The sequence below is a fragment of the Carassius gibelio genome, chromosome A8 (assembly GCF_023724105.1).
Source record: "Carassius gibelio isolate Cgi1373 ecotype wild population from Czech Republic chromosome A8, carGib1.2-hapl.c, whole genome shotgun sequence".
Lineage (NCBI taxonomy): Eukaryota > Metazoa > Chordata > Actinopteri > Cypriniformes > Cyprinidae > Carassius > Carassius gibelio.
The window spans coordinates 5,139,529-5,158,772 of record NC_068378.1 but is presented as its reverse complement, the minus strand read 5'-3'; the positions used below and the strand labels follow the sequence as shown (position 1 = coordinate 5,158,772).

Sequence of the window (19,244 nt, the reverse complement as noted above, 5' to 3'; positions counted from 1 at the left end):
TCATTTTATTTGAGAGTCTCAGAGAGTCTCATTCAGATCTGTTCATAACACAGCTGTAGACTCGGATTTAAGTGCACAAGTCTCATTCTGTACGCTATGTTCGTAACGCTTCTTCTGTGGCCTTTTGGTAGCTTGACAGTCCGTGGTGCACTAAAAAATAAATTGTATGTTCCATGGAATAAACAGGTTTGAAATGGATGAGTAAATGATACCAGAATTATCATGTTTAGGTGAACTAGTGTTGGGTCCAAGTCCACCTTGTCGAGTCATCTTTCACATTACACATGATGTGGATTCATCCATAGAAAAATTTCCGGACCAAATTGTCCAGTCCAAAAACAAGTACCCTAACTCTTTCATTGTACTTACTTCTGGTAAGGGTGTCGTTTATTCTGAAGCTGCAAAGAACCTTGTCCACATTTCTAGCATGAAGGAATCCGTTTCCTCTCACGACGACTTGGAACGCCTCTTTAAAACAGAAAGTTCACACATCACAATGTTACACCGTGAAGCGAATATTGAAAAACATTTTTTTCTGTTTGTGTTTTTATATTAGCAAAATTTCCACGAACCTGAACAACTTAATTAAAGTTAACTAAATACTGTATCATAAAAAAAAAGTGCCTTGTTAAAGTTTTAAACCATTACATGTTTGGTCTTTAAGCCTCTTCAGCATATTAAAGTGATGCATTATATAAATCCACTGTATTTTTAAGTCCAATGTGTGTGATTCTGTAAGACATGTAATGTGAATGGGCTTTTGATCAAATGACAACTTGTTGTATTCCATTCATATCAATCTTATTATTCTGGGGGACAGTTTTCTACTGCTGAACGCTTTAGAGCTGAGACCTTAACAGTTGATCTAGTGAGAATCGCACTCACCTCCAGCACAGATACTGGAAGGTTCAGCAGCAAGGATTTCTATGCATGATTTCTTCAAGATCTGATGGGTACAAAGAGTAAAAATTCAGAAGGTGAACAACTGGGTCAGCTGACCTAGTAAAGCTAAATGACCACTCAATTGCACCTCCTTAAAGGGACAGTTCAGCCAAAAATGACAATTCTGTCATCATTTTCAGTCATCTTCTTTTGTGTTATGCTGAACACAAAAGAAGATATTTAGAAAAATGTATAGAGCAACTTGAAAGTGAGTAAAACATGGCAGAAGTTTTATTTTGGGGTGAGCAACCCTTTTAAATTCATCAGTCAAATTGAAATAGCAAATGGAGAAGAATTTCCGTTGACATTATTATTATTATTATTATTTTTTTTTTTTGCAGAACAAGTAACAGTACCAAGTCTCCTGCTCGTGCCTCAACAGGACAATCCTCATGTGGCGTTTTTGTTTTGAACAGCCCATCTGTTTTCTCCGTCTCTTTCCTCTCATAATGGAAACAGCTGTCATTGGCCATACCAGCACCTATGTGTGGCAAGCTTGTTTTGATCTACATGTCTACTGCCTTGCTCCGTCATCTGTGGAAGTATGCTTTCAGAACCCAAGGTCCCTGCTGATTTACAACACTCTTCTCCTGAGCTCCGGCCAAGAGTTTTCAGCATGCTGCTAATTGACAGCAGATGGAGGCCAGCTGCACTGACCCCAGTCTCAGCTCATGAAACAGTTTACCTCTGCATGGGCGAGACAAGTCTTTACCCAGATATCCCAAAAAATATAAATTATTAGCTTCCAGTGCAAAAAGAAAGGACACGTTGAACAGGCTTTGATGGCGTTTGGACAGACTCCAGCGGACCGTGGGATCAAAGCGATCCAGGAAGGGCATGGGAGGTCTCTCTGATACTGGAGACAAATACACCATCTTCAGACGGGGCTGAATGAATATTCTTATTTGTTGTTCTTCACTTCTGTGTTTTTCTTAAATTCTTCTGTTGTTTTTTATTTTTTATTAAACGGCTGTTTCTTAGGGACATTTTTACCCAGGAGATCAAGCTTTGTCTGGTTGGCGTGGCTGTGTTTGCCCCTGCTGGTAGATACTGCTAATTATTGGCCGATGGATACTGATTTCGTGGTGGTCGCTGTCTTAGACAGCAGGGTGGTCAATGGCCAATATAAAGCTGATATTTATGATATCACTCTCTTTAATTTAAAGATGTTAAAAACAATTGCATAACAATTTCAGAAATTAACAAAATATGTACTAAATTAGAAATAAATCACTTGAAAATTAATTATATGAAAAAAATAAAACACTAGTGCAGTAATCTGGTAAATCCTTGTGAACAGGGAACAATTAGTTAAATTAATTAATTAATTAATTCAGTAAAAAGAAAGCAATGCACAGAGATGGCATGAATGAAGGATGACACTTTCTCAGCTAATTTAATCAAGCTAATTTAAATGTAAAAGTTAAGTTTAAATGCTTAATCAAAATTACTTAAAATATTAAATCAAATCAATGTGGTACCAAAATTACAATCCGCAGTGATGTGTTAGTTGTGAAGTAGTGAAACTACTTTCAAAATAAATTGATAAAAGAAAAAAGAAAAAGTTAAATGAATGGAAACAATCATAATGATATTTGTTTTATATGTGACACTGTCACATAAGAGACATGTTTTACCGCTTTATTTATTGCAATGAGTTTTAACTGGTTAGCCTGTTTTCTTAAGTCCATTTTATTATTCATAAGATTTTGGTGAGTATATGTCTTTAAAAATTGTATGGTTGGATGCAGGAAATGTATAAAGAGAGCAGTATGCCAAGCAAAGTGGCCACTAAGAGCTACAAAACACATCTGGATTGGGAAGTTTCCTTTGTGTGGACTTCCCTTTCATTTTGGATTGTATATACACTGGTGGACTCACTTTGGGACTTTTTCAGCACTCTAGGATTCTTGGACTGTTTTTAGGGTAGGGTGCAGAGAACTCTGTTTTTACAGACTGGGTTTTCCTGGTTTTATTGTGTTGTTTTAAAGTCCTGTGAACTTTGTAAATACACCATTTTTAAACATATTTCTGTTTTATGTCATTCATTTTGACGCATATAAACCTCTCACACTGTTAAATCTGAGCCCATTTTAAACTTTATAACCCAGCCTGCTAGCCTGATCACTAGAATATAATGATAAGAATGATTTTTCTCACAACAATATTTTTCATATAGGATGTAAATTATAGCAAAACAAAGCAAAAACACTTACCGAACCAATGACACCTTGAAGAGCTTCAAAGCCGTCATTTACTGGAAAGACATGGTCTTTGCTGTCAGCAATCTTGGCCAGCTAGAAAAACAATAAAACGTATAATAAGTTACACATACCCACTCTAAGCATAATTTCTAGAAACCATGTAACAGTCTGGCATAGTGCCACAATCTAGTTTTAAAACCCAAACATGCACACACACACCTGAGTCTCATTGAAATCCTTCACTCCTACACAGTACACAGAGGCACCCAGGCTACGAGAGCGATCGGCCTGAAGGAAACACAGAGCACAAACACCCCAGACACATGTTAACTATTAGCCATGCACTGCTTCATCCACAGAGCATGCTTTTGGTTCTAGGTGGCAAAGCTGAACATCTATGAAGAGGACACTGGGTAATTCTGATCATTAGATGCTAAATAATGTGTTTGTTGGTTGAAGCTAAAAGTAAAAGTGGGTCAAAGCATGGGGATAAGTACACTTATTATTTCAGCAACATAAAAAATACATGCTCATGAGTTATACTATAGCTCATAAGATTTGCTGTTCTCTGTTATTCATGTTTAACCACAGATATGGTTCTTATCGGTGTACACTGTTATAATAATGTTACTATCTGTGTTACAAGATGATGAAGAAAAGAGAAATGTGTAATTCCCAGGGCCACCGATGACCCTGTCTTCAACTCATGAACACCAAGAAAAACACCAAACAGTGAACATTGTTGCTCTCGTTGATGATACCCCTTGTGAGAAGGAAATACACCAAACTGTACTGAATACACACTTGTAATGTACTTCAAATCTTAAAAAGCTTGCAGATAATAAAATGCCACTTAAGTGCACTTAAAGAGTGCATTTCCATGACTTTCATAACACACTTAAGTAAACTTTTAAAAATCGCATTTTGTAATCATGTCAAATTAAAAGTGTACAATTTATGTTTCAGCACTTGATTAATACACATGCAAAGTAATTTATTATAATTTTAACTGTTTGACATATTTGTAATATACTAAGTTGCCATTTTATCATTACAAATGTGTAATTACAAATATATTTAAGTACAACGTTACAACAGAAATAACAATAAAGCATATTTTAGTTTACCATAAACTCTTGTCAGTACATTCAGCAGAACATTTTAACCTTATTTTAAAGACAATAACTGTTATTATGGAATTTCATGTAAAGATGTACTTACGTCCTACTCAAGAGGGTTATAGTGTTTTTTAGTGCTAATTGCAACTGATAATTATTTTTAAAACATGAAATCAAGTGTTGAATCATTACATTCAGTTTGTATTTAAGTATATTCTTTTAAAGTACTATTTCCATAATAAACTCCTCATAAAATGAGTACGAAGCATTCTTCTTTTTTTTACACAAGGGACTGTCAAGCCCTCCACTCCACTTTCTTTCTCTTCTTCTGTCTTTCATCATTCTCACCTCTCTCTCAGCATAATAGAAGAGATCTTCGTGCAGTTCTCCATCTGTGAGGGCGATGATCACACTGGCTGTGCGATATCCTTCACAGAGAATCAAAGCTTTATCATGATTGCAACTTAATGCCAGATTTTAAGCTACACATTTTTAACTGTTGAAGCATGTTGAAACTAGCTAGTGGTGCAAAGTAGTTTTGATATCTTAATGGACAATATAAGGTAAATAAACAGTATATATGCTGATTGGAAACAGCTTAAACCAGCTAAACTGGTTCAGGTGGTCACTAGGTTATATAACTAATTAAGGTAATATAGCACTTTATTTTACAGTCCTGTTCCTCATGTACATACTATGTACTTATTATAGTAATTACAATAACTATGTAATAACTAGGTACTAACCCTGAACCTACCCCTAAACCTAAACCTACCCCATGTAGTTACCTTGTATTACCAGAAGTTTCTTAGATAAATACACTGTAGGTACACCATAAGTACATGTTAGTACACGTACTGTAAAATAAAGTGCAACCAATATTTTTGATAATTACCAGTATAAGGGGTTTCACTGAATTTGTTTCTTTGTTTTTCTTTTCTTTTTCCATTCTGTGAAAGTCAGTGGCTATGGGCAACTGTTTGGTTAACAACATTCTTCAAAATATCTTCTTTTGTGTTTAACAGAGGAAAGAAATGTGTATGGGTTTGATACAACATGATGGCGAGTAAATGTGAACTATCCCTTTAAGCTAGTCTATCTGCAATTATCTAAGTAATCTAAAGCCATTTAAGACCACCTTGAAGATTACTTAAACTAATCTAAACTGTTTCTTGTTTCAGCAAGAAAGTGTTTGAAATGGACCTACCCTCAGAGTTTCCATAGTAAATCTGTTCACTGGCCTAGTAGTAGAAAAATAAATAAAAAATACATCAGTAATATTGTAGATCAAACAACATTCACAATAACTGGATATTTCACTGACAGATGAGGAATAAATGTACCTATCTGTGAAAGATCATTTAAAAACTCAACAGTTTTATGTTTTTAGGCCCATTTGTCTGAGTACTGGCCAAACATAACCTTCGTGAAGGATATTTCACATCATTTTTCACTGCTGGCTTGGCGATACTGACGCCTAGATGGTTCCTATTGGCCCACTCACCCGCTGAATGCCTTCATGCATAAACGTGTCTCCACCTGGTCGAACTTTATGGAGTTCCTCCAAACCTTTCCGAATTTGGTCCCTGCCCAAAACGAAACAGAGCGTAAGGGTCATATAAAGCTTATATTTTTGGCCAATACTATAGTCAACCCCCTTCCAGATTGCAAAAGTGGATACAGTTCGTTTGTGCTAATGACATGAGTTAAATCAGAAATTAATACAGATCATTTTAATTCACTCACCTGTCTTCTGTAAGCCACATCAAAATATTGCCCTGATCAGAGAATACAATGAAGGACATCCGCAACTGAGGGCTAGATGTAATAACAAACGTATATTAGATAACTTTGAAATAACTGAAATGGCATATTATAATTTTAAAAGCATATTTTAATTGTACAGAAGTCTTTCAATGTGATCCCACACATTCCTACTCCTACTTCACAAAAAAACTTGCAACTACTGATGCAATATTTTATTTGAACGTTTTAAAGGATTTTTGACATTACTTTTCATCCACATATACAGTAGTAGAAAAAGATATGCACACTCACAGAGATTTGTGAGACTCTGTCTTTGCCTACCTTATGAACTTATGGGCCAGATGTTCCACAAAGTTATATATTTCATTCCAGTGATGCTGCACACTTCCTGATCTGGAGGGAGAAACAGATATATTGGACACTTATAGCTGAACATCAAGGGGGCGATAAAGATTCACAAGCTGAGAGGAATAGCTGAAGTTTGAGATTTACGGCTGAGTGAATGGTTTTTTGTTTTTGTTTTTCAGTTCAGAAACTGCATTGACATATTTTTATTTTCTTTAAAGGGAAATCATTCAAAAATCCATGCATCCTCCCAGAACATTCTGTCTGAATGAATGTGATGCCAGCTGTCAATATGCCATTGACTTTTTATTGAAGCTTAAACGCTTGTTCTTAAAGGCTAAATGATTTCAAATGATCTAATACATTTTGACTTAAAAAACAACAACAACAAAAATATATATTTTACTTAAAGCATATCTATTCTATGTGTTATGTAAGACTATCTTTCTGGATCTTGAATGTCTAGAAGTGTCAATCTCAGTTTCTGGATGGTGACTGTCCTACTCCAAACAAACTCCAATTTACCTGCCTGGAAGTTTCTAGAAATTCTGAAGACCTTGATTAGCTTGTTCAGGTGTGTTTAATTCGGTTTGGAGCTAAACTCAGAGACAGTTGCCCTCCAGGAACTAAGTTTCACACCCCTGGTCAAGATCAAAAATTCTGGGCTACTCTATGCATCCATTGATATCAATAAGAATAGTTTGCTAACTATGGTGTAAAAACACAGACAATGAAACTCTTAATCACAAAGTCTGTGCTAAACCTATTCCCAGCATCTAATCAATCACTGGCAAGTGAAATCTACCAGTTCAATTCAATTCAATTCAATTCAAATTCCCACGGGGGAAGTCGTGGCCTAATGGTAAGAGAGTCAGACTCGCAATTGAAGGGTTGTGAGTTTGAGTCTCAGGCAAACAGAAATTGTAGGTGGGGGAACGCATGTACAATGCACGAAAAAAAGCAGAGCACGAATTCTGATTACGGGTCACCATATGTCACGTCACTTAATTCAAGTTTATTTGTATTGCCCTTTTTACAATACAAATCATTACAAAGCAACAGAAAATTAAGTTACTACGATATTTAGCAGTAGCTTATAAGTGGTGACTGTCAGTTTGTGCGCGTATGACAGGATTTTTCATAAAAATTAATACAAGACGTAGTCAGCCAGACGATGAACAATATTAACAGCAATTATTATATGATGCAGTCACACTTGTAGCAATATTTGTTAGTTCTGTTTCGAGAACAGTTAGTTCCTTTCGAAAGGGAACTCCACGCTGCGTCCTCTAGAGGGCGCTTTGGGAACACTGTCAGCTTGGCCGGTGCCTGAAGCATGAATGAAATAACGACAACGAACTTGACATTGGCAGGCGGAAGACTGTGACATAACCAAATGAGCACCTGTGGAACACATCCTCTTTTTTGTCTTCATTTGTCTTCATCTGGTCATTTGTTCTGAAGTGTGAGTGGTAAGTAAAGGGGGAATGTCTAATCTTAGGCATTTCAGGAAATGTGCAGATCCATGTCCACGCTATGTGACACCGGATGATGCACACAAACTTTGAGTTATGTGCTTGGGTGAGGAGCATGCACGTTCTGCTCTCGAGGGAACAGTGTATTTGTTCTGAGCGGTTCTCTTTGAAGAAGCTCTGCTCTCGTTTGTCCCTTTTTTCCCAATGGTAGTCATGGAGAGCCACCTGTGGTTGAACCTGGCAGACATCGGGGAGAAAGAAAAAAAAAATTCTTTTCGCCCTCTGAATTATTTGGCACATCTGTTGAGACGGTGGTTAGTAAATTCAGGGAGGCAACGTGTAGAAATAGAAGGAAGGAGCAACAGGGACAGTTCCGCCCTAGACAAGGACTTGGAAATAAGGTGTCTTGGGCTGGTACTAGGACCCAGTTAGCCTCCCTCTGTCCTCATGGTTTAGACTGTTTGGTATGCAGGCTCCCTTTTTATGAGCCTCGCTAACTGTATTTGGCAGTGTAGCTAGGTCTCCTCTCGCTTCAGAGAGTCGTTATGCTGTATGTAGTGGGTAGTGATTGAGTTTGTAGGCTCTCTTTGAGCCTCGCTAACTGTCTCTGGCACTGAGTGTAGCCAGGTCTCCTCTCGCTTCATTTTGCTGAGACCTCCACTCTTAAGAGCTCCCCTTCCAGGGTTGATCATTGTAGGTTTCCCCTAGTTTTCTGGTGAAGCCTCCGCTCCCCAGAGCTCCGCTTAGGCAGGAATGCGGGTAGTAGGCTCTTTATTTGAGCCTCACTACCTGCCTCTGGCATTGAGTTTAGCAAGGTCTCCTCTCGGTCATTATGCAGAGACCTCCTTTCTTAGAGCTCCAGACTTTGGCGGGTGAAGTAGTCTATGATGTTTGGAGCTTGAGCCTGCTATAAAGCGTAGCAGTTTCACTGGTAGGGGTGCTGTTCCCGAAGTCCTGACTTGGGGAAACAGTTACCTAGGCACTTATCATTCAGAATGGCGCAATGGTATACCATTCCCAAAGCGCTCTCTAGAGGATGCAGCGTGGAGTTCCCTTTTGAAAAGGAACGTCTCAGGTTATGAATGTAACCATGGTTCCCTGAGAATAGGGAACGAGACGTTGCATCCTCTAGAGAGGCTTTGTACCAGTAATGGGTTTTTGGTTAAATGCCTGAAATATGGTCTTCCGAAACTTCATCACATTGAACAAGTAAACTTACACTGACTAGTTTGCTTTCACAACTCATTGTGTTAATCACAATCTTGTGAAATATTTAACTTCAAAAGCCAATATGAAAATCCCAGTCACAATTTAGTTTGGGGACCAATTCTCACTATTAACTAACTTTTGCCTCGATAAATTCCTAAAGAGTAAGGCAGTTATTAAGTTTTGGTATGGGCTTAGATTAAGATATCTAGAATATAGTCATGAAGAATAAGACATTGATATGTGCTTTATAAATACTAATAAACATCCATATGCTAGTAATTTGCATGTTGATAAGCAACTAGTTACTGAAATCTGAAAATATGGCTTTGAGATAAGGGTAAAATAATAATAATAATAATAAAAGGCATTTTATAAGTAACAAAAATAAGTGTTGATGGGCCAGTCAACAAAATTATTCATGAGCCGCTTTTCTATAACAACACAAGAATAAAAGAAAAATCTTTTAGTTTGAATAAAAGCCTCCCACTGGGACATAAAAATTCCTGTAGTTTAAGAAACACACTAATTCCTGTAGTTGAAGATTGTCCAAATACTCTTTGGGGCCACTAGCTGAAACAATAAAAGGTTCTGCTCCACATCATTATGTGTTTAGAATTATTCATTGCAATGAAATTATGTGAGATAATGTGACAAATGTATCTGAATTGTTTAGGCACTGCCTGAGTCATCATTTTATCCTATGCATGTTTTTCTCCCTCTCTCACTTTTTTTCCATTGCTAGTGAGATCCAGAGCTCTAAAGCAGCCAAAGCAGACAGGGTTTGGAACATCTGGAGCTGATGGTGTAATGGTTTAACAAGAGGCAACTGGTGTGTGTGTGCGAGTGTGTAAAAGCAAAGGATTAAGCTAAAACTTTTAATGAACTAGCCTTCTACAGCTGCCCAAGATTGCCAATTCATTGTCACTGAAATTGTACTGGATTGTCACTTTATTCAGTTCCTCGTTGACCTAAAGGTTTAGATAATTATTGGGACTGGATGAGAGCACGAAACCCACCCTCAACCACATCTCTTCTTATTTCAGATCGAGAAGAGTTCAACGAGGGCATTTCACTTAAGGCTGGACTCAAAACAATAGCAGTTGGTCTAGCAGCCATTACGCAAGTTGCTTTACATGTTATATTCAATCTTTGCTCAGGTATAGTGTGGTGTTCAGAGCCAGATGACTAATAAAACCATATTAAAATGATGAAGGCTTTGTCCTAAACTGTAATAGGAGTATTGAAGTCCTCACTGTACAGTTAAGCAAGGTATAATGTATTATCATAAACATCAGTCAGTCACAAAAATCATAAAAATGTTGTATAAAGCATAACTATCATAAGCAAATTTTACTCTAAAATGTTCTAATGTTTTAAAAATACTATTCATAACTAATATACTGTAACTTCTTAACTATAGTGAAGAAAATTATAAACACAACACTTTTTTTTTTTGCACCCATTTTCATGAGCTGAACTCAGAGATCTAAGACTTTTTCTATGTACACAAAGGCCTATTCTCTCAATTATTGTTCACAAATCTCTAAAATGTGCAGTTTTACTGTATTGGGGGGTCCGGGGGGTCTGAAAACCAGTCAGTATCTGGTGTGACCACTACTTGCCTTACACAGTGCAAACACATCTCCTTCACATAGAGTTGATCAGGTTGTTTATTGTGGCCTGTTGAATGTTGGTCCACTCCTCTCCAATGGCTGTGTGAAGTTGCTGGATATTAGCAGGAACTGAAAAACGCTGTCATATACACCGATCCAGAACATCCCAAACATGCTCAATGAGTGACATGTCTGGTGAGCATGCTGGCCATGCAAGAACTGGGATGTTTTCAGCTTCCAGCAATTGTGTATAGATCCTTGCAACATTGGGCCATGCATAATCATGCTGCAACATGGTCGGTGATGGTCGTGGATGAATGGCACAGCAATGGGCCTCAGGATCTCATCACAGTATCTCTGTACATTCAAAATGTCACCAATAAAATGCACCTGTGTTCTTTGTCCATAACATACGCCTACCCAATACCATAACCCCACTGCCACCATGGGTCAATCGTTCCACAATGTTGACATCAGCAAACCGCTCACCCACATGACACCATACACGCTGTCTGCCATCTACCCTGTACAGTGAAAACCGGGATTCATTGATTCTAAAGTGTGCCAGATACCATAGAATGTGAGCATTTGCCCACTCTGGTTGGCTATGACGATGAACTGCAGTCAGGTTGAGACCCAGATGAGGAGGACGAGCATGCAGATGATCTTCACAGAGACAGATTCTGACAGTTTGTGCAGAAATTCTTTGATTATGCAAACCGATTGTTGCAGCAGCTGTCTGGGTGGCAGCATGCCAATTGCAGCATCCCTCAAAACTTGTGACATCTGTGACATTGTGCCTTATGATAAAACTGCACATTTTATTGTGGCCTTTTATTGTGGCCAGCCTAAGGCACACCTGTCATGCTTGTCATGCTGTCGAATAAGCATCTTGTTGAGGTGGATGGATTATCTCGGCAAAAGGAGAATTGCTCACTAACACAGATTTAGACAGACAAGGTGTTGGAAACATTCCTCAGAAATGTTTTGATGGGGATAAAGACAGAGAAATGGGACAGGATTGGACAGTTTTAGCAATGTGGTCTGAGAAAGTCAGCTGATCATCAATCATAACTCCAAGGATTCTAGCTGTTAGTTATGGTTAATGTGCCTAACTTGATGGTGAAATTGTGATGAAACGATGGGTTTGCTGGAATCACAAGCAGTTCTGTCTTGGCAAGGTTTAGTTGAAGGTGATGGTCCATCCTCCAGCAAAAAATGTCTGTTAGACAAGCTGAGATGTGAATAGCTACCGTCGGATCATCAGGATGGAATGAGAGGTAGAGTTGAGTGTCATCAGCATAGCAGTGGTATGAAAAGCTATGTTTCTGAATGACAGAACCTAATGATGCCATGTAGACAGAGAAGAGAAGAGGTCCAAGAACTGAGCCCTGAGGCACCCCGGTAGTTAGATGTTGTGCCTTGGACACCTCACCTCTCCAAGACACTTTAAAGGACCTATCTGATAGATAAGACTCAAACCATTGAAGTGTGGTTCCTGAGATGCCTTTTGCCAGTAGGGTTGATAGGAGGATCTGGTGGTTAACCATGTCAAAAGCAGATGTCACATATGCTCCATCGTGTGTTTTCTCTGTGATCAAGTGAAGAATCACATCATCACAGATTCATAAAATGAATCAATAGACCATTGTGCAGACTAGTTTAACAAAGATCCAAAGATCTGAATTGAATAAGATATTCATTCACAAATACTAATAATACAACTATTAATAATTATTGCACTGGTTATTTCATTTTGCAGAGACATGAATAGGTACCAGGGACAATTATGTTGAAAATTTGGGACAATTTTCAAAAAGATTGATCTAAGGAATGTGATTGACCAACCAGAAGCAGATGTATTCCAGAACTATTTCAGAGACAACAACAGGCCTTCCTGGTCATTAGAGTTGAGTGATATTATTAGTTTCATAACACACGTCTTCATTCCCACCACTGTTTCTTAACTGTTCTCTTGTTGCTCTGTCTGCAAAAACACTTGAGCTGAATGAATGGAGGAGAACGGTAAATGGCCTTCACAGACCCTGCTGAGAACATGAGCCAAACCATCAAGCCCACAGCAATAAAGGTGGAGCCACATAAATGGCCCATAGGTAGAGCAATCAAACAATATCCAAGTGATTGCTGATTGATTTGTTTTGATAAATCAAACTATGTTAAACACAACCAGTGCTTAATAGTGGGGATTGTGCCATGATTGCTAGAATGCTCCTGTTTTACATATTAAATTAATTCTGTAACATCTCTTGTCAGCTGAAAGTTTTTAATTGACCGTTATACTGCATGACGGATTATGACCAGTTGTGTTTTGTATCTGCTGTAGCATTTAAAATACATGAAACTGGCCTCCCCAACTTTGGTCACCGATGGAGTTTGGGTTCCTTGCCACTGTTACCTTTTGGCTTAGTGACATTTACTATTTGCAATAATAATTATTTAAATGCACTGAAATTATTGGATGAGAAGTGAAGTGAGCTGGACCGATGACATCACTGTTTTCCCCATAGCTGCTTTATACAGTAGATTAATTAAACCTATTCCATTGTTGATTGACTTTACACACTTATTGAACTGAATTGAATCAACAAATGAACTGAACTCAACTTTATAGTGACTGTTTACTATTGGCTTTTTAAAGCAGCTTTACAGCAAAATTGATATATGTTTGCATTACTGAATCATCATTTTCTTGTTTACAGCTGTAAACCTGTTTTTATAGTTTTTAAGAGGAGTTTTTTTGCTGCTCTCTCCACTTTGTCCAAGCATGGCTGCATGGACCGGCATGTGGAGTTTTTGCCCAGAACATAACCATACCGCCAACACTAACTGTATGCAATATAATTTTAATAAATATACTTGATATACTAAATATACTATATATATATAGTATGGTACTGAGCAAAAGTCTTAGGCCACTAGTATTTTCAACAACAACAAAAAATGGTTTTAAGTCAGTTATCTCTATCTTTGTGTCAGTAGTAAATATCAGTTTAAATTTCCAAAAAAAATTTTATGTGAGATTCTTGTCTGCACAAGGAGTCTGACAGAAGCCAGTGCTCCACACAGAGATCTGATCTCATCATCATCAGTTTGTCTGGAATAACATGAAGAAACAGAACAAACTGAGACAGACTCAATCCAGAAGAACATTGCCAATGTCTCCAAGACACTTCAAGAAACCTGCAAAGCTAATAGTTAATGGAAGATAATTAATAAATCCTTTTTATGGCATTATGTTTGATGGCATCCTCACTTTTTACAGTATTTTTACACAAGTGCCTAAAACGTTACACAGTACTATAGCTTTGCAGTTTTCTTGAAGTGTCTTGGAGACATTAGCAATGTTCATTTTTGACTTTTGCTACTCTATGTATATGTTTATGAATGATATGAAGGTGAAACTAGTGAAACTATTAACAAATGCTAAGAAATCCTTACATTAACTTTTTAGCCTTTTACTCAAACTATTATACTGATTAATTTAGAATTAGTTTATAACAATAATAATTAAATTTAAAACTCAACTTGTTCTATTAAATTGTACAAGTGCTAAATAGGAACCTTTAGCGATCATTCCCTGCTGATTACAGCTGTTTGCTTTGTTAGCATGTTCTGCCATCAGAGCTTTCATTAACTCTATTCTCCCACAGCATTTCTAGAATTAATTTTGTGTATCTTGTAAAACCATAATACTTGACTTCACAAGTCTTGAAGCTGATGAAAGGGGTTCTTCTGAAAGCACATAATCTTTTATTATTTTAAGTATCATCACGCTGTTGCTCGGCCACTTGGTGATCAGACTGAACACCACATGAATATTATATTATAAATCTTCTTTGCACTAATATACAATAATCATATTCAGGAAAATTTTCTTACTGGAAAAAAATAAAATAAAATAAAAAACAAATGAACAAAATAGAAAAGAACCTGATCTGACAGGCTTTGATTTGCAATATCCAAGGCAGTGGAGTAACGGGGAAATGAGTTGACATTATAGCTGTATGTCACTGTATAACAGTATGAATCTGTCCAACAATAACATCACATTCACAGCTGAACTGACAGGCTGCTCGTGAGGAATGATTTACATGTATTAGGAAACACAGCTGTGTTTGTCATCCTTAAAACACGTTCGTTGAACATGGGCATAACACTGTGGGGAAAAGTTGCCAAGTAGCACTAAAGTTTAGACTGAACAGAAATACTTGGAAACTATGACCCACATCCAATCTATTGCATGTCCATGTGTGTGTGTGTGTGTGGTATTGTATAAAGCTAGCATCACACCAGTAAACATCACAGTATTATGATTGAGTTTAGAACCGTATGTGATTTTCTGTGTGCTTTTATAAGGCTGCATGCAAAAATTAGGTCAAGGTAGCTTGTGAGTTGCCAAGCAAACTATCAAACAAGACTAAAACAACCTTAATTTGTAGTCAAAATGCACTGAAATCATTTCTAAATTATAAAAAGTGATTACTGGAGTATATTTTAAGAAAGCAGTAAAACATCAATCTCTTCCCGACTTCAGATTGCTTTTTATTTGTTATTATTTCAGATTTTTTCACTTTTCTATTAAACTGCTAATGTGATTCTATTACGGCAAATGGGCTCTTAACCCAGCTGTTTAATCTATCATATCTTGCAGTCTTTTTGGATCAGTGCTGCAGGTTTGTAAACTGCCCTCAAGGGGCAGTACTTTCATCCAGCCAGTTTGTACGCATTGACCCCTAACATGCAGTTTTCCCACCTCAAGCGATATTGTTGTTGCATGACATATATGTTACAGAGGAAAACATCTTTAATGTTATTTGTTCTCCTTTTCTCTTTCCAATCAACCTAAATGGAATTTATTTTTAAAAAAAGATAGCATATGAACTCTTCTCAAGAAAAATACTACACATAAGGTAAAAATGTAATTGGATATTTTATGGTTTTCAATCGTTAGAGGATCATGTAAGTTAATGTGATGATCTACACCTGTAGTTACCCTGATAGAAAACCTATGTAAACTTGTGGAGAGCTGACTTGGATTAAAAGTAATTTAGCAAAAAAGATGAAGAAAAAAATTAATTACTGTAGCTATCAGAAAAGTTTGCTGCAGATGCCACTTTAATATGTTGAATGTAAGGTAATGGTATTCATGGCATAGGAATTAATTTTAAAATGATCTTTAAAGTATCAAAATATGACTCTTCAGGGCAGTGTCTATCAAAAAATGTGATAAAACATTAATACATGAAAACTTAACTTAGCCTTCCTCACTCTAACAAAACCTTGCCCCAAAACATCAGTCATAGTGAGTCTTGTATGGTCTACAGACGCCAACACAGCATTTACAGTATTATCATACATATAAGCATGTACTGATAAGAAAAAGTGGTAAATCACAGGATAACTTACTTGTCTAGTACAAAGTACAGGTCAAAACCCCCGTAGCAGGAGGAAGCTGCTGTCTCTCTTTTAGGCATTAGTCCTGTATTCCCATTTGCAGTGTCCACCAATTTGACACAGAGCAAAAATGCTATCCTCAAAAGTCTGCGCATGTTTGTGTCAAGCAAAAGTCAGGACTACAGGAAAAATACAAAAGCAACCATGAGAGAAAAGTAAGGTTCCACGGGGTCCTTGACAGTCCGTAATGTGTGCAGCTGTTCTGTGGAGTTAATTTTGAGAAACCAATTTAAGTTTTCTTTGCTTCTACTGGCAGCAGAGTAAATGCTTTACAGAAGGAAAGAAAGAAAATGTCTCTAAGAAAGAATCTTGGTTCTAAAGAAGAAATGTGCACATGCACCCTAAAGTCTGACACACTTCTGCTTGCTGCCCCAGTTGCTGTTAGATTAATGGAGTGTGGGAGGGAGTGTGGTTGATTGTGTGTGTGTGTGTGTGTGTGTGTGTGTGTGTCTTTTCCAATCATTGTCTCTCTCAGCCCCTTGACTCCAAAAACAACTTTCCATCCTCTTTTTTTAAAGCAATAAAGAAACCCAAAGCGTGATTAAGGTTGTTATTTTGCCATCTGGTGGTAAGAAATGTTAGTGAAACTGTTTGCTTATTGACACCATCACATAATAATAAATTCCAACACTTTCTTTTTTTTTTTTCCTGGAAAGCCTGACATACAAAACAATACAGTGGTTTTATAATAGTCCAGTGATCTCAATTTTGGAAATTGAATAGTTTACAGTATGGAGCCGAGGAAACTGAGCAAAAATATGCAATTTCTGATATTTATATTTATAAGATAAAATGTTTATAGCTTAAAATGCAAATCAATGAGATGTGATTTACTATAGTATAGCAGATTATTTACACACAATGATATAAATACCAGTTGTCACTCTGTATCACCCAATAATAGGTCTTAGTAGTATGATATTTAACTGCTTATAGTTTTATCAGCCCTTGGGTTTCAAAACATTTAATTCAATGCATTAAATTACATAGTAATGAATGAGAGATGAACAAATAAACGTTCTTCAAAAGCCTGAAGTACGATGGCCGAGAGAGCTCAATTTAAGAAACACATGCAAGTTGAAAAAGCACCAGAAAAAAAACAACAACAAAAAAACATCTTCATCAGTTTGACAACACAAGTGTTGCAAATCCTCACAGCACATGCATAAAACAAAACGCCCTGCAAAATCTCACAACACATGCAAATTAAGAAACACTGCAAATATTCACAACATATGCATATTATCAGTCCCTCCGGAAAAACGCGGATTTTTTTTGTGAGTGATGCGGACAAAAATCCTTGATTTTGCGGCAGGTTTTCTTGGAATATGCGGGATATTTTTGCAATCGTATGCGATGAAATTGCGGGAAATTGCAAAAACTGCGGTTTGATGAAAAAGAGAAAAAAAGATGACCCCACCCCACAACACACTTCATAGGAAGTCATAAAAAATGACTCATTACAGTAAGGTAGTAGCCTAGTGAGAACACACTACTACCTTACTGTAATGAGTCATTTTTTATGACTTCCTAGATAAGCAAGCATACTAAATCACAGAATATTTAAGTTCTCATTCTGTTTTATTTCAGACCTTAATTAACACATGGCTCAAACTTACAAAACATTGAGTCAAACAAGTTCTCTAGCTTTACAAAAGGAATATTCAACAACTTCTGTAAAAATGAATACAAATAAAATATACACACAAATATACAAATGCTGTTTTACAGGAATTGCAAAGTGCTATCTCTTATTGCAACGTAAATTATTTTACATACTACTAATATACTTACAACTGTAAGGTTTTGGTACTATTCTATAACAAAAAAGTACAATCTTACAACTGTAGAGGTGCATCAACTTCTGAATGAAACTACAACAGTCCACTGTGAAAATGAAAGCTAACTGCGTAGCCTCTAACACTGGCCTATCATTCGCCATCCTCATCCTCATCCCTTTCTCAAAATAATCTGCCCCCACTGTCATATAACACACCGGGTAACTGCTTTGCGCGGTCTTTTGCGCTTAATTTTGTTGGCAGATGAGAATGATTTGCGTCCTTCACCCTGGTTTCACCGCGGGCTTCACAGATGATGTTCACATCGCGCATTTACGTCACTTCATAAGGTTCGCATTGGGAAATAATGGCGATTTACTTGTGTGAAGTAAATGCAACATTTTTCAACTTTCTGCTAAGATTTATGTGACTTTTTTGCAACGAAAATTATTATTATTATGAAATCATGCTACCTCCGCCGCATATTTTGCTTCCTGAAATCGGGATTTTGCTTCCTGAAATCGAGATTTTATGCGGCGAAAGTGCGGCGTATTTGAAAAAATGCGACCCCCGCATAAATATGCGGTCCTTGGCTGATTATGCATAAAATCACGCAATCGCATAATCGCGTTTTTCTGGAGGGACTGGCATATAACGAAACGCGCTGCAAATCCTTCACAAAACATGCTAATTAAAAAACACTGCAAATCCTCACAACAGATGCATATAACGAAACGGGCTGCAAATCCTTCACAACACATGCAAATTAACAAACGAGCTGCAAATAGCACTGACCACAATGGAAATGTTTCAAGGAGACCCCAAAAAGTGTTGGACCCGGTTGGGATTTGCGTATCCTGCAGTGGCTACTGGTCAGTGGAGTTGTTGGTGAACTGAAAGGTACGTTTTTTTTTTGTTTTTGTTTTTAACACCCTGATTGATGATTCCTTTATCGTTGATTCCTTTCGATTATCTCCCCATTAATTGACTACTAACAATTTATACATGTTTATTTTCATATCTGAATGAAAAAAAACATGAATTTCTTAACATTGCAATATATGTTTATTGCTCTTAAAATTACAAAATAAAAGACTGACTAAGAATGCATTACTTTGCACTTGTATAGAGATAGCATTCAATAAAACCTTGAAGCCCTGAAAACACATAGCTTACTGAAACAAGCTTACTGAACACATAGGGCCTAGCTTACTGAAAAAAAGTTCTTTCAGATGAAAACAACTTGATGTCTAGCATTCAATAAAAAAGGTCACCCAAAATACTTGTTTAGAGCAATTGAAAGAATACAGTAACCAAT

The 19,244-nt window shown here is 37.0% G+C and overlaps 2 protein-coding genes across 2 annotated transcripts in view; one reads left to right on the top strand and one right to left on the bottom strand.

The window, feature by feature from the left end:
* The window catches only part of LOC128018196 (anthrax toxin receptor 1), a 52,403-nt gene extending 35,883 nt beyond the window's left edge, over positions 1–16,520 (bottom strand). Inside the window, exons 1-10 of the mRNA XM_052603558.1 lie at positions 16,101–16,520; positions 6,353–6,424; positions 6,011–6,082; positions 5,769–5,850; positions 5,472–5,505; positions 4,613–4,692; positions 3,366–3,434; positions 3,159–3,239; positions 886–946; positions 370–468 (exon numbers count right to left, since the gene is read on the bottom strand). Coding sequence (XP_052459518.1) covers positions 370–468; positions 886–946; positions 3,159–3,239; positions 3,366–3,434; positions 4,613–4,692; positions 5,472–5,505; positions 5,769–5,850; positions 6,011–6,082; positions 6,353–6,424; positions 16,101–16,243 — 793 coding nt within the window. The 5' untranslated portion in view covers positions 16,244–16,520. The remainder of the gene's footprint in view (positions 1–369; positions 469–885; positions 947–3,158; positions 3,240–3,365; positions 3,435–4,612; positions 4,693–5,471; positions 5,506–5,768; positions 5,851–6,010; positions 6,083–6,352; positions 6,425–16,100) is intronic.
* Positions 1–19,244, top strand: part of LOC128018190 (glutamine--fructose-6-phosphate aminotransferase [isomerizing] 1) — a 368,579-nt gene that overhangs the window by 71,622 nt on the left and 277,713 nt on the right. The gene's annotated exons all lie outside the window — the stretch shown is intronic.